This window comes from Ranitomeya imitator, chromosome 6 (assembly GCF_032444005.1).
Source record: "Ranitomeya imitator isolate aRanImi1 chromosome 6, aRanImi1.pri, whole genome shotgun sequence".
Lineage (NCBI taxonomy): Eukaryota > Metazoa > Chordata > Amphibia > Anura > Dendrobatidae > Ranitomeya > Ranitomeya imitator.
In genome coordinates, this window is record NC_091287.1 from 325,745,034 (window position 1) to 325,770,286 (window position 25,253).

At 43.2% G+C, this 25,253-nt stretch overlaps 1 protein-coding gene across 1 annotated transcript in view; it reads left to right on the top strand.

Annotated features, from left to right (window-relative positions):
- Positions 1-1,287: 1,287 nt before the first annotated feature.
- FAM8A1 (family with sequence similarity 8 member A1) overlaps positions 1,288-25,253 on the top strand; it is a 30,272-nt gene continuing 6,306 nt past the window's right edge. Inside the window, exons 1-4 of the mRNA XM_069730836.1 lie at positions 1,288-1,630; positions 11,104-11,224; positions 14,219-14,342; positions 19,735-19,874. Coding sequence (XP_069586937.1) covers positions 1,369-1,630; positions 11,104-11,224; positions 14,219-14,342; positions 19,735-19,874 — 647 coding nt within the window. The 5' untranslated portion in view covers positions 1,288-1,368. The remainder of the gene's footprint in view (positions 1,631-11,103; positions 11,225-14,218; positions 14,343-19,734; positions 19,875-25,253) is intronic.

Sequence of the window (25,253 nt, forward strand, 5' to 3'; positions counted from 1 at the left end):
GCCTATGATTAGGGTATACCATGAGGTGTTGATAAAAGGCCTATGATTACTGTATATTGCAATTGATTATTTTGCCTCTATACATTAGACACCTTGTGCACCTTTCTTATATAAAGATCAATAGAAGGGTTACAGTCTACAGGACCCTCTTCTTGTGGAAACTATCCCACATTAGATCTTTAAAACTATCTTTTTACACCTTATAAGTATTTGTACACTTTATATTAAGTTATGGTGTGGTGGTGGTTTCATTTTGGATAAGATCCTGTAGGGTCATAAGGGAGAGCCGTCGACGAGTGGGGGCGCCACATCGATTTTAGGGTGCCAACCTCCGCGTGAGGTAGGGTGAGTGAGGGAAAGATCACGCCCCCCCCCCACCGTTTAGTCTCTATCCTTTCATTGTCTGTGTTAAGATAGATTAAGGTGTTACTGTCTCCTGACCTGGTTTTATGGGTATTTTTTACTCAGCATTTATTAAAAGTTATATTTTAAAGGGTTTTTTCAGTTCTCTGGTTATACCTTCAAATTATACCCTGTATGTATTGTTTTTTGGTTACAACTAGAATACCCGATGTGTTAGAATCGGGCCACCATCTAGTCTACATATATTTCATGTTCATTCCCCACCTATCAGTCTCAGGGAATATAATATACACCTGTTTTTATGGGATCTGTGTTGATTTCCTAGTTGCCTACATATAATTCACGTTCAGTTCATATCCAAGATGTATAAGAAAGCTATAACACCTCTCCATCTCTATGGACCTAAAAGTTATTATGCTCATTCTTTTTATTTATTCCTTTTCTTCATTTTTTTTAGTACGTCCCAAAGAAAAGGCACAAATGCAATAATGAACGAGACCAAATGTGTCAGTTCTTAGGAGCTTTTGCTTAAAAAGAAAAAATGTGACCGATAAATCAATAGAAGCCGAAAACCGCCCCATTAAAAACAAATTAGGCCTCGTTCACACGTTCAGTATTTGGTCAGTATTTTACCTCAGTATCCGTAAGCCTAAGCCAGGAGGAAAAGTATATTAGAAACACCTCACCACTTCTGTATTTATCACCCACTCCTGGTTTTGGCTACAACTACTGAGGTAAAATACTGACCAAATACTGCTAGTGTGAACATGGCCTTAAAAAAACACGCCAAAAACATTATTTAATGTCATTTTTGTAGGAAGATGGTTAATCCACCTGGAACCCTCCGTGTGACCTTCCCCTGTGTGACTAGTCAGGGTGGAGGAGGCGGCAGGCTGCTGCAGTCCTCGCCTCTGCTGACGTCATCACCGTGCGCTCACAGCTCCCGGTCCGCGCTGCAGACGCTGCTGTTGATGGCTTCTGTCTAGCAGCAGACTGAGCAGAGTCATGGCGGAGGCTCCACAAGCCGCTGCAGAGCTGCACACTACAAGTCCCAGCATGAGCGCGGCGGAGTACTCCCGGCGGCTCCAGGAATGGCTCTGGCAGTGTTACTGCGGCTCTCTGTGCTGGCACAACAGCTGCGCTACCGCGGCGGCTCTCGTCATGATGACTGCAGGCAACAGCGGGGAGCAGAGGATGGGCAGCGGCACGACTGTCAGAGGTGCCCCCAGCAATGCCAACTCTGCGCCCACTGCCCCGCCGGCTGCAGGTGATGCCCTCCACACACGGCACACAAGGCAGGGTGGTTGGGGCAGGTCGTGACTGGCTGCACTGAGGAGGACCAGGCGCACTGGTGGCTGCACTGTAGGGCAGTATTTCCTGGGCATTTTAGGGGCGCTGTTATTTTTGGCTCTGGGGAGGAAGGGGTGTGCTGATCAATCAGTAGCCGTAGAGAGATGATGGCATTGTGTGGCAGTAGGTTCTCTTGAGGGTTCACATTTGTGATTTTCCTTTTGTTCTGCCACAGGGGTCTGACTGCCCCTCCATAGACTATTCCGTTGGAGATGGGTAACTACTAGCCGACCATAGACGTAAGATTTTGCTGGAATTCTGAAGTTTCTGCAATAAGCGACTCTCTGTATGATGTGACAATATAAGGCTCCGGCTACACCGCGATATGTGACCGTATAAGGTTAAGATCACAGATGTGCCCATTGCCCAACAAGCCAGCAAGGTTGGGTTTCTGCCAACTGTCAGGTTGTGGCAATGTGACTATATAGATGGTCATTAGCTGAGGTAATAGTGAAGGAAATCTGTCACCAGCTGGGCTGCTTGCTGTAGTTTTGATCTTTGGATTTTATCAATAGAGTTCAGCATTCAGAAAACTGGTGGATCTGCCAACAGCAAGCAGCTCAATAAGTGATGCATCGCTGGAATCAGGTTTTCTGCCCCTACATTATGGTGCTCTCAGATGAGGTAGCAAAAACATTCCTTCAAGGGGAATCTGTCAGTAAGATCTACTTGCCCACTGATACGGTCACCTTACCTTTTTGGGTGTTTTTTTTTCTTTTATACTGTCTATGATTCAGTTGGCAGCTTAGTAAAAACTTCCTGTTAGTTTTGCAATGAGGCGATTATTGTCTGAGCCCAATAAAAGAGAATTTCTCAGAAAATGACCTATTTTTTTGCATGGTATTTAATAAATGTGTGCAAAGGTTGCTGAAACTAGAGGGAGTAGGGCCAGGTTAGACGTTACCTTTTGCAATTGGTGGATCGTATGTTATCGGCTGTGTATAAAAGTGTCACCTGTCAATATAATTTGATAATGAAACTGCTAAAAGGACAGGAAGTATCAATCTTAAAATGCACTAGTTGCAAGAGTGCTGCTTTTTTATTTTCTCTTGTGATATGACATTTTTGTACCAATGTTTAAAGAGGACCCTTCACCAAATATTTCATATTGAACACAATGTAATTGTGGCTGCAAAATGGTGTTATTAGAATGTTTTCATTTGGGGTGTGTACTTCTCCCTGTATGAGGTGCCCAATTATAAGCAGGCAGAAAAAGAGCACTCAACCCCCCAACCTCCCCTCCCCCTGAACGTAGGTTTTTCAGTGTGTGAGAAGTAATAATACCTCCCTGATCTCCTGGTCTAACATCCTGCATGATTAGAAAATGCAACTGTTTAGGTGTCATATTACAAACCCATCTGTCAGCTCTTCTCCCATAGCACTGTCTGCTCTGCTGTACTGCACTCCTCTTCTCATAGCACTGTCTGCTCTGCTGTACTGCACTCCTCTTCTCATAGCCCTGTCTGCTCTGCTGTACTGCACTCCTCTTCTCATAGCACTGTCTGCTCTGCTGTACTGCACTCCTCTTCTCATAGCCCTGTCTGCTCTGCTGTACTGCACTCCTCTTCTCATAGCCCTGTCCGCTCTGCTGTACTCCACTCCTTCTCATAGCCATGTCCGCTCTGCTGTACTGCACTCCTCTTCTCATAGCCCTGTCCGCTCTGCTGTACTGCACTCCTCTTCTCATAGCCCTGTCTGCTCTGCTGTACTGCACTCCTCTTCTCATAGCCCTGTCTGCTCTGCTGTACTGCACTCCTCTTCTCATAGCCCTGTCTGCTCTGCTGTACTGCACTCCTCATAGCCCTGTCTGCTCTGCTGTACTGCACTCCTCATAGCCCTGTCTGCTCTGCTGTACTGCACTCCTCTTCTCATAGCCCTGTCTGCTCTGCTGTACTGCACTCCTCATAGCCCTGTCTGCTCTGCTGTACTGCACTCCTCTTCTCATAGCCCTGTCTGCTCTGCTGTACTGCACTCCTCTTCTCATAGCCCTGTCTGCTCTGCTGTACTGCACTCCTCTTCTCATAGCCCTGTCTGCTCTGCTGTACTGCACTCCTCTCCTCATAGCACTGTCTGCTCTGCTGTACTGCACTCCTCATAGCCCTATCTGCTCTGCTGTACTGCACTCCTCATAGCCCTGTCTGATCTGCTGTACTGCACTCCTCTTCTCATAGCCCTGTCTGCTCTGCTGTACTGCACTCCTCATAGCCCTGTCTGCTCTGCTGTACTGCACTCCTCATAGCACTGTCTGCTCTGCTGTACTGCACTCCTCATAGCCCTATCTGCTCTGCTGTACTGCACTCCTCATAGCCCTGTCTGCTCTGCTGTACTGCACTCCTCATAGCCCTGTTTGCTCTGCTGTACTGCACTCCTCTTCTCATAGCCCTGTCTGCTCTGCTGTACTGCACTCCTCTTCTCATAGCCCTGTCTGCTCTGCTGTACTGCACTCCTCATAGCCCTGTCTGCTCTGCTGTACTGCACTCCTCATAGCCCTGTCTGCTCTGCTGTACTGCACTCCTCTTCTCATAGCCCTGTCTGCTCTGCTGTACTGCACTCCTCATAGCCCTGTCTGCTCTGCTGTACTGCACTCCTCTTCTCATAGCCCTGTCTGCTCTGCTGTACTGCACTCCTCTTCTCATAGCCCTGTCTGCTCTGCTGTACTGCACTCCTCTTCTCATAGCCCTGTCTGCTCTGCTGTACTGCACTCCTCTCCTCATAGCACTGTCTGCTCTGCTGTACTGCACTCCTCATAGCCCTATCTGCTCTGCTGTACTGCACTCCTCATAGCCCTGTCTGATCTGCTGTACTGCACTCCTCTTCTCATAGCCCTGTCTGCTCTGCTGTACTGCACTCCTCATAGCCCTGTCTGCTCTGCTGTACTGCACTCCTCATAGCACTGTCTGCTCTGCTGTACTGCACTCCTCATAGCCCTATCTGCTCTGCTGTACTGCACTCCTCATAGCCCTGTCTGCTCTGCTGTACTGCACTCCTCATAGCCCTGTTTGCTCTGCTGTACTGCACTCCTTCTCATAGCCCTGTCTGCTCTGCTGTATTCCACTCCTTCTCATAGCCCTGTCTGCTCTGCTGTACTGCACGCCTCTTCTCATAGCACTGTCTGCTCTGCTGTACTGCACTCCTTCTCATAGCCCTATCTGCTCTGCTGTACTGCACTCCTCTTCTCATAGCACTGTCTGCTCTGCTGTACTGCACTCATTGCCCTGTCTGCTCTGCTGTACTACAGGCCTCTCCTCATAGCACTGTCTGCTCTGCTGTACTGCACTCCTCTCATAGCACTGTCTGCTCTGCTGTACTGCACTCCTTCTCATAGCCCTGTCTGTTCTGCTGTACTGCACTCCTCATAGCCCTATCTGCTCTGCTGTACTGCACTCCTCTTCTCATAGCACTGTCTGCTCTGCTGTACTGCACTCCTCATAGCCCTGTCTGCTCTGCTGTACTACAGGCCTCTCCTCATAGCACTGTCTGCTCTGCTGTACTGCACTCCTCTCATAGCACTGTCGGCTCTGCTGTACTGCACTCCTCTCATAGCACTGTCTGCTCTGCTGTACTGCTCTCCTCATAGCACTGTCTGCTCTGCTGTACTGCACTCCTCTTCTGATAGCACTGTCTGCTCTGCTGTACTGCACTCCTCTCATAGCACTGTCGGCTCTGCTGTACTGCACTCCTCTCATAGCACTGTCGGCTCTGCTGTACTGCACTCCTCTCATAGCACTGTCTGCTCTGCTGTACTGCTCTCCTCATAGCACTGTCTGCTCTGCTGTACTGCACTCCTCTTCTGATAGCACTGTCTGCTCTGCTGTACTGCATCTCCCTGGCACTACCAGTTGATGAGTCACACTAATGTGTTATGCTCACAGTATCTTGTAATCCCTCTGGCATGAAAGCAACGCATGTTGTAATTAAATCTCACACATCAGTACCTTGTTGAGCTCTTGGTACAACGAGATTACGAGATGCTGTGAGCACAACAAACTCATCTCTAGACTGACAGTGGGGGTGGGGCAGTATAGCAGCGCTGACAGTGTTATGAGAGGTGGAGAGCAGATAGTAAGGTTTGTAATGTGACACTGCCAAACTCAGCGGCACTGGCCCTCCCCACACAGTGACCTTATCTGAAAGGTGTTAGTCATCTGTGCTCTACTCACCCAGCACTTTATGTTCACGCATGAGGTTATACCAGGAGATCAGCGCTGTATTAAGGGCTGTGGTGTCTGAGTCCGTCTCCATTTTAGTGGAGTCGGTATAAAATGGACAGACTAAATTGGGTTCAGTAGTACAATGCAGGATGTGCTGTAAATATTTTCATAAGAATATGGGAAAGTTATAAAATGTCCTAGAAATGTCTGTTCTGTGTCTGCGGTTTTACTGCTTGTTAATGATTGGGCAACTAAGAGGGAGCAGAAGCACATGCCTCCAGTGAAAACTAGAATACCAGCTTAGACTTAAAGGGAACCTGTCAGGTCCTCCATGCTTCCAACCCAGTAGCATTAACATACATGACTAAGGCAGGCTTCACACTAGCGTTTGGCAGGGCTGCAGATGAAAGCCTTCTTCCTCTGTGAAGCCCCGCCCATTGCTGCGCCTCTTCCTTCAGCTCCGCCTACATCAGCATTAGTCCTGTGTACCCTATCTTTAACATTGGTACCTGGGCCATGCGGATGTATGCAGATGCCTCCGCATGCGTCGTCTTGATGCTGCGCTCACCTGCGTCAAACGCAACATGTTAGGATTTTGTTGCAGTCAGCACAGCTTCAAAACGACGCATGCGGAGGCATCTGCATGGCCCGCATACCCAATCTTAAAGATAGGGTACGCAGGACACATGCAGACGTAGGCGGAGCTGAAGGAAGAGGCGCGGCAGTGGGTGGGGTTTCACAGGAAGTAGGCTGCCGTCCGCAGCCCTGCCGAACGCTAGTGTGAAGCTTGTCTAAGTTCCCTGCGTTACCATCACTGTATAATGCTATTCACTAAAATCTATGTTTTTAACCCTGCTGTTTTGTTCACATTTATTATACACTTGTAGTGTTCCGGGTCACTATGACCCGGCTTATTAAACCTTGATTTTAAACACTCTAACTCCATTTTTTTATACTTTTCGCTTACTAGACTGTTTGTGAACATGTTTGGTAGTAAAAAAAGAAAAATGAACTAGAAATCTTTTTTTTTTTTTTTTTGTTTTTATTATGAAAAAACAGATCAATGAGCAAAACGAAAATAGAAAAATACATGAAAAGCAATACACATGATTACACGTCTTAGACAGCGCGTTCTGAGCAGTCCGTTCTGCGCATAATATACACGTGTAGTGCACACCTAGTGATCTCTCCGGATGCACTCTACATTTTAGAATAGACTGCGCACCAAAAATAATCAATATAAAGCCATTTTTATGGTGCGCAGATCTCAATGCATACCCCCGGTAGAGCGCGTGTACGACCCCATTGAAATAATTTAGGAAAGAAATCAATTGATATACAATAGTAGATGCAATAAATAGACCCAACTGAGGTTATAACTCCTTTATTTCACTGAAAATATGGCCTCACAGCTGTAAAAAACGATGTCGGGTCACTATGACCTGAACACAACAAGTGTAACTTTTTGCGTGTAGCAAAAAGTAAACGAAAAAAAAAAAAATTCATAGGTAGGCCCCCCAAATGAGGAAAAGTCAAGGAGTCTCAAGTTTTAGAGACTTACAGAAAAAAATCTACAGGGCCGCAAAAAGTCTGTTCGGGTAACTATGACCAGAACAGCAGGGTTAACCTCCGCTTTTCTAATGCTAATTAGGGTTTTGACTAGTCGACAGGGCCTTATTCCCCAGATTAGGTTTCCATGTTATCACACCCCTGTGGCTTCAAGGGGGTGCACTGCGCATGGCCGTGAGCCGTCTTCTGCACTTCCGGTCATGTGCAGTGCGCCTCTGAAGCTAGGAAGTGTACACTCGGCTACAGAGGCGCAGTAACGCTGCCAAAATGAGCCCCACACATGCACAAAATTTGCAGAGCTGACAATGACATTGGCTCCTGCAATTCATGTTATCACGCCCACTGGGCACGGAGGTTAAAACTACTTTCTTTAAACATTTAATTGAATAGCATTATACACAGGGATGGTTAGGTAGGAAATTTAGTCACATATATGTCAATGCTGCAGGGGTTGGACGGCATGGAGGACCCGACAGGTTCCCTTTAGCAAAAATTAACTCATTACGTGTCAATACTTTGATTGCTAATATCTCCTTAACAAAGGGCCAAAGTAAAAAAGAAAAAACAGCAAAAAAGTTTTTTTCCTCTCTGCCGCCACTATTGCATTGTATGTACAGTTCAACTTGAAAAATTTGGTGAAATGTCCTCTTTAATACATTTTTACTACACAAAAACCTGATTTAAATAATGTCATTCTCTGACTACGCATTCTCCTTAAATTAACATTCACATCTTAAATATTTGACTTGCTTTTCCTATCAGACATACTGTGTGTATTCTTAAGTTATATAAGGTAACAGTGCAGAGTAGTTATATGGGTTGTTAAAGAGAATCTGTCACCCCCCCGTGATGTATATGACCTATTAATATGGGCATACAGGTAATAGAAATGTTACACTGGCCCTACCTGTTTGCCTTGTATTAATAGTCTTGTTGCTGAGAAATCTTATATTCTTTCTTCATGTTAATGATTTCTACCAGTCTTCGGGGCATGCGATGCTGTCAGAAATCCCTGCCTCCTGTCTTCATTGTAATACTACCCCCCTCCCATCAGCGTCAGTTAGGGACCTAGAATCCCACGCCTGCACCCTGCCCTCCCTCAGAAATATATACCTCATCCTCCCTTCTGTGGGCACTTTATTCAGGGATCTTCTGCACAGGCGCCAGCGACTTCTGCTCCAGTGACCTCCGGTGCACACACCGATAATATGCTCTCCCCACTTCCTCCCTGTATAGTTATCGCCATGTACACATGGTTCTCATCAATGACTGTGCAGGAAGATAGTGGGGAGAGCATATTATCGGCGCTCACACCGGAGATCACAGTGAGTCTCCGGCACCTGCGAAGAAGATCACTGAAGGCAGTGCCCACTGAAAGGAGGGGGAGGTATGTATTTCTGAGGGAGTGCAGGGTGCAGGCGTGGAATTCTGGGTCCCTAACTGACGCTGATGGGAGGGGGTAGTATTGTAATGAGGATAGGAGGCAGGGATATGTTTCAGGCACCCCACACCCCGGAGCCTGGAAGAAATCATTAACATAAAGAAAGAATATAACTGTCCGCAACAAGACCGTTAATATGAAGCATAAAGATGGGACTAGTGTAACATTTCTATTACCTGTATGCCCATATTAATAGGTCATGTGTGTCCCGGGAGGGGGGGGGGGGAGTCAGATTTTTTTTTTAAATACTCGACCACGATTCCTTAATCAATTCAGGACCCCCTAGAAAGTGAAACCAATTCATACTCACTTCCTGTACTAGCTTTGTTTCCAACGATTGACGTGACGCTATTGTGTAATGTGACCTCTGGAGCTGATCAGTGGATGCTTATTGGCTGCAACTCATCAATATTTCATTCTGACAAAATAGTAAAGGCTGCAGCTCATCAGCCTCCGCTGATTGGCTATAGTGGTTATTGACACAATAGTGTTACGTAACCCACTTGGAAAAATGATGCCAATATCGCCAGAACAGTGCTGTTTTGGGAAAAGAGTATACCGTATATACTCGAGTATAAGCCGAGATTTTCAGCCCCAAAAAATGGGCTGAAAGTACCCCTCTCGGCTTATACTCGAGTCATGGTCGACGGGGGGGGAGGGGGGGATATTCAATATGGATATTCAAAAACACTTAACCTACTGATGTCTCAATTAATTTTACTTTTATTGGTATCTATTTTTACTTTTGAAATGTACCAGTAGCTGCTGCATTTCCCACCCTAGGCTTATACTCAAGTCATTAAGTTTTCCCAGTTTTTTTTGTGGCAAAATTAGGGGGGTCGACTTATACTCGGGACGGCTTATACTCGAGTATATATGGTACATTGTTTTTATTTTCTATGGGCCCTGAATTGACTAAGTAGTGGACAATCCATTTATGTAACATCAGTGTTTAAAACCCACTGTTCCCTCATGTCATCACACTTGATGAAGGGAATCCACTTCTCGAAGTATTGCATTGTGAGATGCCATTTTAAGGAAAAGTCAGAGTTGTGTTTATTCTGTGAACTGGAGAACTAGAATTGTGCAATTAAAGGGAATCTATCAGTATGACCAATCCTCCTGAGCCGTCTGTATGGGCATGTACGTCATAGGAAGCTGAATAAAATGATACCTTGATATCTGCGATCTGATGTCTTATTCCAGAGAAATCCACGATTTTCTTCTGTGTAAATAAGCTGAGATCTATGGGCCGGACACAGATTCTCATGCAGATCAATCTCGAGAGATTATTTTAGATGAAAAGGGAGTGTTACCAGTGTGAGACATGTAATGACGGACAGTCTGCTCTCTTGATCTACATGGCACACACTGGTAACTCCCTTTCTTGTAAAATCTCTGGAGGCAGATTCTCATGTAGATCAGTGTCCAGCCCATCGATCCTAACAGCTCATTTACACAGAATAATGTATTTCTCTGGAATAAGACATCAATTCGCAGATATCAAGGTATCATTTTATTCAGCTTCCCAAGACCTACATGCCCATATAGACAGCTTAGGAGAGTTGATCTTACTGACAGATGCCCTTTAAAATCTAAAAAACTGAAGCAAATGTGCATTGGATCAAATAAGTTCTAGTTCTGGGACATCTTGGCATTGCTGTGAATGCCATTTTCAGTTCATGACAGCTGTGCTGTGCCGGGTTTATGTAACTGAATAACTGATTAGCCACGTTTTCCACATTCGTGTTATCTTGTGGAGGTTCCATAAGTGTTTAAGATGTAATTTCCTTTTTTAAATTGTAGGGTGTTTTAGTTACCCTAAGAATGAATTCACACGATGTAGATTTTTTTCCCCCAAAATATTGCTGTTGAAAATCTTTTAATCATCTGAATGGGAATTAGTAAGACAGGTGATAGCCTGCTATTGCTAGGACCTGCACCTCTCCCAAAAACGGGCTCTGAAATGCTCAGCTAGAATGGAGCAGTTTGTGGGACTGCCAAAGATATCGGGGTACTCCATTGCATTGGGGCCTTTCAGAGCCCATTCTTCCGATTAGCGGAAGTGCCAGGAGTGGGATCACCAGTAATCAGTAAGTTATTGTCTATTGTCATAAAGGTCTGTTTTTTGTGACATTCCTGTAACGTTTTGCTTAAAATACAATTTGCATGTGTGTGGACATTGTTAGTAAGGTACCGCTTTGTCTAACTATTACTCTCTCAATGTAGGACGCGAATATATCATCCCATCCTTGGCACAAAGGTTTAGAGCGGAAATGGTAGATTTCTTCATTCTGTTTTTCATCAAAGCAGCTGTTATATTAACCATAATGCACTTCAGTGGCATCAAGTAAGTATATTTTATAGGCAGTAATACAACGGTAAAATCGAGCACCAATCAATGATATAGCAACTTATTAATTGAGAGATATTCATTTATACATATCAATATAATATATATTTTGTCCTCTCGATCACTTGTCCATTCTCCTCGTTCTATCTGCTAACAGTTAGCAAATGTACATTTATACGTGATGAAATAATGTTTTCTATGCCATCTTAAAAGATTGTGTCAAAGACAAACTTGCAATTCTCTCTGATGGTGTAATTGCTGCACGTGTTAAAACTCGCCAGTGGTGGTAAACGTACCAGTGCAACTTTTATTGCTCTCTAATGGCCATATTTAAAAGGCCCTTACTAGCAGGACTGTGGAGTCCATCTTGGTGGAGTCGGTATAAAATGGACTGACTCCTAAAATATAGAATACATTAGGCACATAAGTACAATGCAGGATGTGCTGTAGGGCTATGTGCACACGTCAGGATTCTTTGCAGAAATTTCCTGAACAAAACTGGACTTTTTCTGCAGGAAATCCGCATGCGTTTCTTTCATGCGTTTTTTTGTGCGGATTTTTCACGTTTTTTTCCGGAGCTTCCCAATGCATTAAATAGCGGAAAATCCGCAAAATTAATGAACATGCTGCTTTTTTTTTACCGCCATGCGTTTTTTTTTCGTGGAAAAAAAAACGCAACATCTGCACAAAAATTGCGGATTGCATTCTATTAATAGGATGCTTAATGGATGCGTTTTTATAGCGAAAAAACATGAAAAATCCGGAACGTGTGCACACAGCCTTAATGTTTTCATGAGAATTTGGGAAAGTTATGAAATGTCCTATAAATGTCGGTTCTGTTCCTGATTTAAGGATCTCTGCTTTTACTTGAGATGAATCTGTGCTGCACTTTATGCACACGCTCAGTGGTGACCAGTGCTGAGGAGTCTGAGTTGGTGGTTTGGCCTAGCGACTCCACATAATGGCAAACCTACTCTTGTGGTGCCAATAACCTGATCGCTAAACAGCGTGGCGAGAAAAAAATTTGAAACGCCAGAATTGCGTTTTTATGGTCGCCGCGACATTGCATTAAAATGCAATAACGGGCGATCAAAAGAACGTATCTGCACCAAAATGGTATAATTAAAAACGCCAGCTTGGCACGCAAAAAATAAGCCCTCAACCGACCCCAGATCATGAAAAATGAAGACGCTACGGGTATCGGAAAATTGCGCAATTTTTTTTTTCTTTAGCAAAGTTGGAATTTTTTTTCACCACTTAGATAAAAAATAACCTAGTGATGTTAGGTGTCTATGAACTCGTACTGACCTGGAGAATCATAGTGGTAGGTCAGTTTTAGCATTCAGTGAACCTTGCAAAAAAGCCAAACAAAAAACAAGTGTGGGACTGCACTTTTTTTGCAATTTCACCGCACTTGGAATTTTTTTCCCGTTTTCTAGTACACGACATGCTAAAACCAATGATGTCGTTCAAAAGTACAACTTGTTTCGCAAAAAATAAGCCCTCACATGGCGATATTGATGGAAAAATAAAAAAGTTATGGCTCTGGGAAGGAGGGGAGCGAAAAACGAACACAGAAAAACTGAAAATCCCCAATCATGAAGCGATTAACAGATTTTGCCATCAGTTTGTATCTGACCCACGTTCCTTCAGCAATCATGCTATTAGATTCTTCTGTTCCTTTTTTTTTTAACATTTTGAGCAAATTATATACAGTTCTTTGCCATCAGTGTTCTGTACCTGAAATGGTTGTCTCGTCTTAGTGAGCCTTTCATGTGCCTTCTTCGAACATATGGACATCATGGAGAAAGCCCCCCGCTCTATAAGCCGCTAACAAGCCATGCCTCAGAATCACTTAACTAATAAATATTCTGGGCATTTATGCCAACACGTGCACCATCTGTTAGTGGAGGGTGTGCAACCCAATGTCAGGCACATAGAGAATTAGTAGATTATTCTCCTCTGACATGCAGTATCCAATGGTGAAATAGCTGCTGGGTGAAGCCTTCCTATTAGCTATGTATGCTTAGCCAATAACCTGTACACTAAGACGGGGGTATTAACTGTTTAGATCAAGGCGGAGTGTGACTATTTTTTATTTTTGCATTTCTCCAAAAAATATTATTAAAGGGGTGTTCCAGCCCTCTGTTTCATTTTACATATGCCTGATTGGGCTCTAAAATTAGTACACGGCACATAGTTGCCTACTGATTCCCCACTGCTCCTCTATTTTGCTGGCTGGGTCCCCATTGGTCTCAACTCTTTTTTTTTTTTTTCTCTGACATTATCAATGTGAGACCACTTTAGCCATTCAGGAATTAGCTGCGAGCATTTCATCACAGTTGCAGATTTAAGGCACTAATGACACTGGAGGAGTAGGAGGGGATATTTTATGGGGACCCGGCCAGCGGTGCAAAACTGCAGTGGGGGATCAGTGGATACCGTAAGTACGTGCTGATTGATTTTTTTATTTATTTATTTTTTATATCTTACTGGTGCCATGTGCTACAAAAAAAAAATGTAATTCTTGGTGTCACAATCCGACATATAGCTGAGTATTGCAGCCATAGCACGGACCTCTAAAATATGGTCATGTGTATGCAAGTGGCTCTGATTCAAACAGACATGCCAATAAAAAGATATTCAGAGATCGGAAAAGAATTGAGAGAATGCCGTCAAAACTAGTCATTGTTAATTATGTTGCACAAATGAGGTGCCCATCTACCCATGTAGCCAAACACTGGCCTGCCATTTTGAAACATTTAATTTATAACTGTAATGATGTTTGCACCTGCAATGACACTGCTGGAAAAATGAACATTTGCTGCTTGCTCCTTCACAGATTACTGGGGGTGGCAGCAGCAGGATAGTTAAGGTATACCTTTAATAAATATTGTCCAATGTAGAACACCCCTTTTAATCTAACTCATGTAACCAGTTGTTTTTTTTTCACCTTGGTAATGTAATCCTTTCTTCTATTGAAACCCTCAGAGATATTTCTAAGTTTGCAATGCACTATATAATTGAGGAAGTCGATGAGGACACATCAATGGAAGACTTGCAGAAAATGATGGTCGTAGCTCTCATCTATAGGCTTCTGGTCTGCTTTTATGAGGTGAGTAACCTATACAGTTTCTTACGTCTTTACTCGTATGGAAAGCTTGAATAGGATAATTTGCGATATTAGCTGACCCATCACTGAGCTATAAAGTACCGGCGTGTTAGGGTACCGTCACACTATACGATTTACCTACGATCACGACCAGCGATATGACCTGGCCGTGATCGTAGGTAAATCGTAGTGTGGTCGCTGAAGAGCTGTCACACAGACAGCTCTCCAGCGACCAACGATGCCGAGGTCCCTGGGTAACCAGGGTAAACATCGGATAACTAAGCACAGGACCGCGCTTAGTTACCCGATGTTTACCCTGGTTACAAGCGTTAAACTAAAAAAAAACAAACAGCACATACTTACATTCTGGTGTCCGTCAGGTCCCTTGCAGTCTGCTTCCCGCACTCAGTGACTGCCGGCCGTAAAGTGAAAGTGAAAGCACAGCCGCTGTGCTCTGCTTTCACTTTACGGCCGGCAGTCACAGTGCGGGAAGCAGACGGCAAGGGACCTGACGGACACCAGAATGTAAGTATGTGCTGTTTGTTTTTTTTTAGTTTAACGCTTGTAACCAGGGTAAACATCGGGTAACTAAGCGCGGTCCTGCGCTTAGTTACCCGATGTTTACCCTGGTTACAAGCGAACGCATCGCTGGATCGCATCGCTAGATCGCTAGATCGGTGTCACACACACCGATCTAGCGATGACAGCGGGAGATCCAGCGATGAAAGAAAGTTCTAAACGATCTGCTACGACGTACGATTCTCAGCAGGATCCCTGATCGCTGCTGCGTGTCAGACACAGCGATATCGTAACGATATCGCTGGAACGTCACGAATCGTACCGTCGTAGCGATCGAAATGTTATAGTGTGACGGTATCCTTACAAATTATCTGTAACAATCAAACGTACAAAGTATAAGAATCTAAATGTGAGTAAAATGCTTAAGCGCACCTTAAAGAGGTTTTCCAAAAATACTGTATTTTTCGGACCATAAGACGCACTTTTTTCCCAAAAAATTTTGGGGGAAAATTAGGGGTGCGTATTATTGTCGCAATATACTTACAAATCCTGCAGCTGTGGCTGTGCGGCGGGGCTCTGTGGTGTGGTGGTGGCAGGCTGTGCTCCGGGGCAGTTGCAGCGGCTCTCTGTGCTCCATGGGGGGCTCCGCTGGCATTTCGTCAAAGCCAGAGGCCCCCGCACATCCGTTGCTGCCAGGTTGCGTGGCCTCCGGGAAGATAGCCGCCGGGCCGGGGGTGGCGCATGCTCAGATTCAGATCTCGTCCTGATGGACCCCCATTTGACACATTATTTTTTTTCCCTATTTTCCTTCTGAAAATGTGCGTCTTATGGTCCGGTGCCTGTTATAGTCTGAAAAATACGGGAAGATAAAATTGTGACACTGTTATAATTCAGACTGCAGCCCATCGTAGTCACATGACTGTACAAGCTGCAGACTGAAGCCATACGGTTCCAAGAGCTGCGTCTCAACTGACATAGCTATATCACACATAACGTAGTCAGCGGCTAGGAGCACTACTGCAATTTGTGAAGAATTATGTTTTTACTCACATTGTGTTCGGCACCGAGATCTTCCTGCTCCTCCTCTTTCAATCTGACAACTTTATAGCAGTGCACAGAGATTTATTATTATTTGTTTATTGGAAAATAAATAAACATGGAGGAGTATGAAGCTGGAGATAACCCTCTTTGTGTTCAGCTAGGAAGATATATATTCGCGTATGGCAGCCATGCTCCCAGCTGATGACTGAGGTATGTATGATACAGCTCTTATCAGTTGAGACGCAGGTCTCGGGAGCTGTACTTTAGTCTGCAGCTGTTCTGACACATGACCAGGACGTCAAGGACTCCATTTAATCTCATTCATGGAGAATATCTTTGTAAAAAAAGAAAGAAATGTCCAGCTTCACCGAGTCCGTAAAAAAGCGTTTTCTTTATTCACAAACTTTAAACATGGAGGATACAGACTTCAGCACAACCATATGGGTAAGAATCTCAACGCGTTTCTGGAGACCAGGCTCCCTTAATCATGACAACCTAGCCTAGTCTCCAGAAACGCGTTGAGATTCTTACCCATATGGTTGTGCTGAAGTCTGTATCCTCCATGTTTAAAGTTTGTGAATACAGAAAACGCTTTTTTACGGACTCGGTGAAGCTGGACATTTCTTTCTTTTTTTGGATCTTGCACGCCTGGACACAGCGGGTCCGTGCTCCCGAGGTTTGGTTGCTGAATCACGGGTGAGCTGGTTTATGTTCCTTCTTACTAAGAATATCTTTGTGACTATATGCACACGTTGCCGATTTGACTGTGGAATTTTCTGTGCAGATTCTGCAATTCTTGGCAGAAAACTCATGTCAGAATCTGCGCGTTTTTTTGGTATGTGCACACATTGCAGATTTTTGTGCGGATTTCTTCCTTTTTTTTACCCCTGTTGATTTCTGTTATGGAATGGGTGCAGAAATGCAGCAGATCTGCAAAACTAATTGACATGGTCCTTTTTTGAACCCACTGCGTTTTCCGTGCAGATTTTTCTGCACCATTAGCACAGCATTTTTTTTGCCATTGATTTACATTGTTCTGTAAATTACTTGTGGGTCTGCAGCGTTTCTGCGCGGAAAAAAAAACGCTGCAGATCTGCAGGAAGTCTGCAATATGTGCACATACCCTTGGGGTATGTGTACACCGCATCTTTTACACTGTGTGCAGAATTGTTAGGCAAGCGGTATTTTGATCACTTGATACTTTTTATACATGTTGTCCTACTCCAAGCTGTTCAGGTTTGAGAGCCAAATACCAATTAAGTAAATCAAGTGATGTGCATCTCTGTAATGAGGAGGGGTGTTGTTTAATGATATCAAAACCCTATATAAGGTGTGCTTAATTATTAGGCAACTTCCTTTCCTTTGGCAAAATGGGTCAGAAGAGAAATTTGACGGGCTCTAAAAAGTCCAAAATTGTGAGATGTCTTGCAGAGGGATGCAGCAGTCTTGAAATTGCCAAACTTTTGAAGCGTGATCACCGAACAATCAAGCGTTTCATGGCAAATGGCCAACAGGGTCGCAAGAAGCGTGTTGGACAAAAAAGGTGCAAAATAACTGAGGGACATGGCCAACGTAAGGAAGGCTGAAAAACGACGAACACCTTTGAACAATAAACATAAGATAAAACGTCAAGACTGGGCCAAGAAATATCTTAAGACTGACTTTTCAAAGGTTTTATGGACTGATGAAAGGAGTGACTCTTGATGGGCCAGAGGCTGGATCAGTAAAGGGCAGAGAGCTCCACTCCGACGCCAGCAAGTTGGAGGTGGGGTAGTGGTATGGGCTGGTATCATCAAAGATGAACTTGTGGAACCTTTTCGGGTTAAGAATGGAGTGAAGCTCAACTCCCAGACCTACTGCCAGTTTCTGGAAGACAACTTCAAGCAGTGGTACAGGAAGAAGTCGGTATCATGATTTTCATGCAGGACAATGCTCCATCACATGCCTCCAACTACTCCACAGCATGGCTGGCCAGTAAGAAAAAATAATGACATGGCTCCCTTGTTCACCTGATCTGAACCCCATAGAGAACCTGTGGTCCCTCATAAAATGTGAGATCTCCAAGGAGGGAAAACAGTCCACCTCTCGGAACTGTGTCTGGGAGGCTGTGGTGGCTGCTGCACACAATGTTGATCGTAAACAGATCAAGCAACTGACAGAATCTATGGATGGAAGGCTGTTGAGCTTCATTATAAAGAACGGTGGCTATATTGGTCACTAATGTTTATTTCTAAATTTTGTGCAGTGATATTGGTTTACCTGGTGAAAATAAACAAGTGAGATGGCAATATATCTGGTTTTTATTAAGTTGCCTAATAATTCTGCACAGTAATAGTTACCTGCACAAACAGATATCCTCCTAAGATAGTCAAATCTAAAAAAAAAAAACCTACTCTAACTTCCAAAAATATTAAGCTTTGATATTTGAGTCTTTTGGGTTGATTGAGAACATAGTTGTTGATCAATAATAAAAATAATCCTCTAAAATACAACTTGCCTAATAATTCTGCACACAGTGTAGATGCCAGCATATCCGCATTGTCTTCGAAGGAGATGATGTTTCAGATAAACGTTGGGGATATTTTTCGTTTTTATTTTTTTAAACCAATGTATGACGTCGTTGTCAGAAGAATAGATTGGTTACTTTTAAGCTGCTTCACGGATGTCAAAGCTTGAAGTGGTTAACGAAAGGTTCAGAAGACTGAACATGTGCGTTGCAAGTCATTTCAGCAATGTTGTGTATACGTTCATCCTTTTTGGCTTATTTTTTTAATACTTTTTCAGACAGGATCCAAGCTGGTCCCTGCAAAACGTTATGTGCACATACCTTAAAGGTTCTCCTGACATGGATTTAATGGCAATTAAGTTGTGGATTCAATGTCTAATTTGTTAGTAGATTTAGTACTGTTCCACTCCTGCTGCATGTGTATGGGGCAGCTTTATTGACTATATTCAGATCTTTTTGTTGTGCCATTCTTCAATATTTTCATGAACACGCAAACTAGTTTGTCAGATTATATTGAAAAAAAAGTCAAAGGGTATGTGCACACGATGCAGATTTAGTGCAGAACTGTAGCAGATTTTTCTGCAGCAGAAACGCTGCAGAACTGCACTGTGATTTACAGTACAATGTAAATCAATGTGAAAAATAAAGCTGTGCACATGGTGCAGAAAAATCTGCGCAGAAACGCTGCAGATTTCAAAGAAGTGCATGTCACTTCTTTTGTGCAGTTCTGCAGCATTTCTGCACCCCTCCATAATAGAAATCCATTGGTAAAAAACGCACAAAAAACGCACCTGCGGATTCTGCCAGGAGATGCAGATTTTATGCAGAAAATTCTGCACCAAATCTGCATCGTGTGCACACAGCCAAAGAATGTTTGTTTGTTTAAAGTCTGTGCTCTGGTATCATACCATTATAAGTCATTGGCATTAATAAAATGACCTGGTATTAACACCAGTTTGCTGACCTTTCTAGCACATCAGTCATTACTATAGTGCATTTTGTGAATGGTTAGATTAGACTGGAGACCAGTTTTACTAATGAAGGTTCACATTTGTATATATGACGTGTATCGGTTCAGTATGGTAAAAACGTAAGCGAATGTGTACCGTACTTCAACATACATCTGCCTAAATCTAGACAATGGCTTGCTCATTTTAGTCTATGGGTACACCTCCATATAGGTCTGAATACTGATGTCTGCAACTCAAGCATGTGTCCCCTGGAATGCACTGTATTAATGTGAATCTGGCCTTAGGCAGTTCTTCTTAATAGATTTATGCTACTGAGAAACAAATCTTGTAAGATATTTTTTTTCTCTTCATTTGTAAGATAATTTGCATTTGGGGAGCCGGAGGAGCAACTCCTGGAAAGTTCCTTCTTGGTCTTCGAGTTGTGACCTGTGATAGCTCAGTGCTGGTTGCACCAAACCGAGTTTTAGTGATCCCATCTACAAATGTAAATATGACTGCGTAAGTACTTGCTTGGATTTATTATCTTTCAACCTTAAACTGATGTGCAGTTGCCTGAAAGGTTTTGCCAACAGACAAAACGTGTATTGAGGTGGAGTGACTACTACTAGTTTGTTGAGTAACGCCTTGAGTGAAACCAGTGGCATGAGGTAAATGTCACCACATGTGAGGTAAGTTGTTCAGTGGCATCTTTACTTCTAGTATATACAGGGTACGCTTTTGTTTGACAGACTTATAACAGAGATTCAGCCATCCCTATGAAGAGTGCACTGCATTTTGGAAATGTTCCCCTATAATGTGTACAAATTTGAAGATTTAACCATTTATCCATTCCTCTTTTAGCTTACAGTGACCATTTAATGGTCCTTTGTCTAGTGACTGTGGTTGAAATTCAGGTTGGACTTCTAAAACATTTCTTTATATCGTGAACCTATGAGCTAAAAGGAGGTCTTGTGTATAAACCCTCCTCAATCCACACTGCTGTTTATAAGGAGCAGGATTTTGGTTAAACCTAGTAAGCAGCTCAGATTAAGTGAATCGCTGCCTGTTGCCAAGCTTTCAGTATTAGAAAACCCACAATAGCGCCACTGATTGGCAAAGGTCCTGGAGAGTATTAGAAATATAGTGACCGCTTCTTTCCCATTTCTGTCAGTTGTTCTGGTATGGGGGACTGTATCTGTCAGAGTAGAGTACACTTGTTAAATATGTGGAAAGACGTTTGCTGCTTGATGCAGATATCTGCAAATGCTCTAGTAGAATGTATTCAAGATTGTCATTTGCAATAGTTTCATACTCCTTATTGAGAGCCGGCAGAACACCATGAACTGTTCCATTCTGGGACAGTGTTCAACATCTAGTGATCTTCTTCCTTCACGCATTATGAAGTCTATCTTTCTCCCTGGCAGTCACAACCCACCTAAGTAAAATATTTAACCTTTATTTGCTGGTAACTTTCCCTCTTATTACTTGACATCAACTACATATCCCCACTACTAAAAAAAAAATCTAATCATTCTTTGAGCATCTTTCATCCATATTCTAATCTCCCCTTCATACTCCTTGATCACTTGGTCTACACTTGCCTAGTAGGCAGTATTTCTGATAGCTCACTTCTTGGCCATTTACAATCTGGTTTCCAACTCTACAGAAACTATTCTTACCAAAGTCTTTAACTGTCTACTTACAGCTAAATCTAAAACTGTCCATACACACTAGATGGCTGACAACTACGGTATTTTAGCCAACTGTCTCATATACCGTAGCATTTGCTCGGCCGAGCACTCGCTCTCAATGAGAAAGGTGCTGACTGACACATTGGCCGACTTTCATCTTAGGGAGCACCATACTGTGGACAGTCGGAAATCGGACATGTGTGATCGACAGCTCTCCTGACCATCAGTTGTCCGGGGGCCCCCTACACATTAGATCTTCGGCTGAACTTGTCAATATCAGCGGGTCCCTACTTCTAAACCTTATTTATTTCTCTGCAGCTTTTGACACTGTGGATTGCCAACTCCTCCTCACTTTGCTCCACTTCATCAGAAGGGTACCATTCTCTCTTCCTACCTGTCTGACCTCTCCTTCGGTGTTTCATTTGCTCTTTCTTCTCTCCTCTTCTCCTTACTTTCGAGGTTCCTCAGAGTTCAGTCCTAGATCCCTTCCTCTTTCTCTGTACCCAGCCCCTAATGATTAAACTCAGATTTGGCTTTCAGTAGCATCTCTTGGCTAATTAACTACTACAAAATATCAGTGATGGTCTGCTGTCTCTAACATCATGTTCTCCTTCCATCTGAAAATTAATCTTCCCAAAACTGAACAACTTGTATTATCGCCCTCTTATAACCTATCTAAACCTGATATTTCCATTTCTTTGTGTGATATAAACATAACGTCCAAAGACATACTGATACGGAATTTAGATTGTGAGCCCCATCGGGGACAGCGATGATAATGTGTGTAAACTGTAAAGCGCTGTGGAATATGTTAGCGCTATATAAAAATAAAGATTATTATTATTAACTTCCAGGCAGCCTGCCTTCTGTCTTGGGGTTATATTTGACATACAGTAGTATTCTTTAGCATGTTTGTCACACTGAAATGTTTCTGATCACCAAACTAATTTAAATATTAGACAAAGATAGCACAAGTAAAAACAAAACCGCCTTTTTAAGGTCATGCAACAGGATCTCAATCCGATTAAGGTCAGGACTTTGACTTGGCCACTCCAAAGTCTCCTATTCAGAGGTGGACTTGCTGGTGTGTTTTGGATCATTGTTCCGCTTCATAACCAAAATGCGCGTCACTTTGAGGTCACAAACAGATTGCCAGACATTCTCCTTCAGGATTTTTTGGTAGACTGCAGAATTCATGGTTCCATATACCACAGCAAGTCTTCCAGGTCCTGAAGCAGCAAAACCGCTCCAGACCATCACACTACCACCACAATATTTTACTGATGGCAAGATGTTCCTTTTCTGAAATGCTGTGTTACTTCTACTCAGGGTGTTATGGGACATACACTTTCCGAAAAATTCAACTTTTGTCTTGTCAGTCCACAGAGTATTCTCCCAATAGTCTTAGGGATCATCAAGATGTTTTCTGGCAAAATTAAGACGAGCCTTTCTTTTTGCTCAGCAGTGGTTTTCATCTTGGAACTCTGCCATGCAGGCTATTTTTGCCCAGTCTCTTATGGTGAAGTCATGGATAGGGTTGAGCGACCTTTACTTTTTTAGGGTCGAGTCGGGTTTCGCGAAGCCCGACCATCTCAAAAGTCGAGTTGAGTGAAATCGGCCGATTATGGCGAAAAGTCGGGGATCGACCGAAACACGAAACCCAATGCAAAGTCAATGGGATTTTTTTTTCTCTCTCTCTCTCTCTCTACAGAAAAGCTAGTGTTACACATTGCAAATAGCTACAGCGCACAAGCGACAAGATGACGATAGGCGTCCACGCCCCTAAGACCTATGTCATCACTCTGCCCACGCTCCTTCATTGGCTGAAAAAATGGCGCCAAGCGCGTCATACGAAACGCGACTTTGGTGCGAAAGTCACGTACCGCATGGCCGACCCCACACAGGGATTGGGTCGGGTTTCATGAAACCCGACTTTGCCAAAAGTCGGGAACTTTTGAAAATGAACGATCCGTTTCGCTCAACCCTAGTCATGAACACTGACTTTAACTGAGGAAAGTGAGGCCTGATGTTCTTTGGATGTTGTTGTGGGGTCTTTTGTGACCTCTTGGATGAGTCATCGCTGCGCTCTTGAGGTAATTTTGGTCTGCCCTCCACTCCTGAGAATGTTCACAACTGTTTCATGTTTTTGCTGTTTGTGGATAATGGCTCCTCACTGTGATTCGTTAGTCCCAAAGCTCTAGAAATGGCTCCATAACCAATTTCAGACTGATAGATCTCAATTACTTTGTTTCTCATTTTTTCCTGAATTTCATTGGCCTTACTTTTGAGGAACTTTTGGTCTACTTTACTTTGTCAGGCAGGTCCTATTTAAGTGATTTTTTGTTTGAGAACATGTGTGGCAGTAATTAGGTCTGAGTGTGGCTAGGGAATTTGAGCTCCTCTTTCTAAAGATGTGATAAACCACAGTTATTTTTTTGTTTTAAGGGGGTGGGGGAGCAATCACTTTTTCACACAAGGCCCTGTAGGTTTGGATTTCTTTTTCCTTTAATAATAAAGACCTTAATTTAAAAACTGCATTTTGTTTACTTATGTTATCTTTGTCTAATATTGAAATTTTGTTGATGTTCTGAAACAGTTAAGTGTGACAAACATGCAAAAGAATAGGAAATCAGGACAGGGGCAACCATTTATTCACACCACTGTACAGTTGTGGCCAAAAGTATTGACACCCCTGCAATTTTGTCAAATAATACTCAGTTTCTTCCTGAAAATGATTGCAAACACAAATTCTTTGTTATTATCATCTTCATTTAATTATTCTTAAATGAAAAAAAAAACACAAAAAGAATTGTCCTAAAGCCACATTGGATATAATTCCACACCAAACATAAAAAAGGGGGTGGACAAAAGTATTGGCACTGTTCGAAAAATCATGTGATGCTTCTCTAATTTGTGTAATTAACAGCACCTGTAACTTACCTGTGGCACCTAACGGGTGTTGGCAATAACTAAATCACACTTGCAGCCAATTTACATGGATTAAAGTTGACTCAACCTCTGTCCTGTGTCCTTGTGTGTACCACATTGAGCATGGAGAAAGGAAAGAAGACCAAAGAACTGTCTGAGGACGTGAGAAACCAAATTGTGAGGAAGTATGAGCAATCTCAAGGCTACAAGTCCATCTCCAAAGACCTGAATGTTCCTGTGTCTACCGTGCGCAGTGTCATCAAGAAGTTTAAAGCCAATGGCACTGTGGCTAACCTCCCTAGATGTGGACGGAAAAGAAAAATTGACAAGAGATTTCAACGCAAAATTGTGCGGATGTTGGATAAAGAACCTCGACTAACATCCAAAAAAATTCAAGCTGCCCTGCAATCCGAGGGTACAACAGTGTCAACCCGTACGATCCGTCGGCGTCTGAATGAAAAGGGACTGTATGGTAGGAGACCCAGGAAGACCCCACTTCTTACCCCGAGACATAAAAAAGCCAGGCTGGAGTTTGCCAAAACTTACCTGAAAAAGCCTAAAACGTTTTGGAAGAATGTTCTCTGGTCAGATGAGACAAAAGTAGAGCTTTTTGGGCAAATGCATCAACATAGAGTTTACAGGAGAAAAAAAGAGGCATTCAAAGAAAAGGACACGGTCCCTACAGTCAAACATGGCAGAGGTTCCCTGATGTTTTGGGGTTGCTTTGCTGCCTCTGGCACTGGACTTCTTGACCATGTGCATGGCATTATGAAGTCTGAAGACTACCAACAAATTTTGCAGCATAATGTAGGGCCCAGTGTGAGAAAGCTGGGTCTCCCTCAGAGGTCATGGGTCTTCCAGCAGGACAATGACCCAAAACACACTTCAAAAAGCACTAGAAAATGGTTTGAGAGAAAGCACTGGAGACTTCTAAGGTGGCCAGCAATAAGTCCAGACCTGATTCCGATAGAACACCTGTGGAGAGATCTAAAAATGGCATTTTCGAGAAGGCACCCTTCAAATATCAGGGACCTGGAACAGTTTGCCAAAGAAGAATGGTCTAAAATTCCAGCAGAGCATTGTAGGAAACTCATTGATGGTTACCGGAAGCGGTTGGTCGCAGTTCTTTTGGCTAAAGGTTGTGCAACCAAGTATTAGGTTGAGGGTGCCAATACTTTTGTCTGGCCCATTTTTGGAGTTTTGTGTGAAATGATCAATGTTTTGCTTCATTCTCTTTTGTGTTTTTTCATTTAAGACAAATTAAATGAAGATAATAATA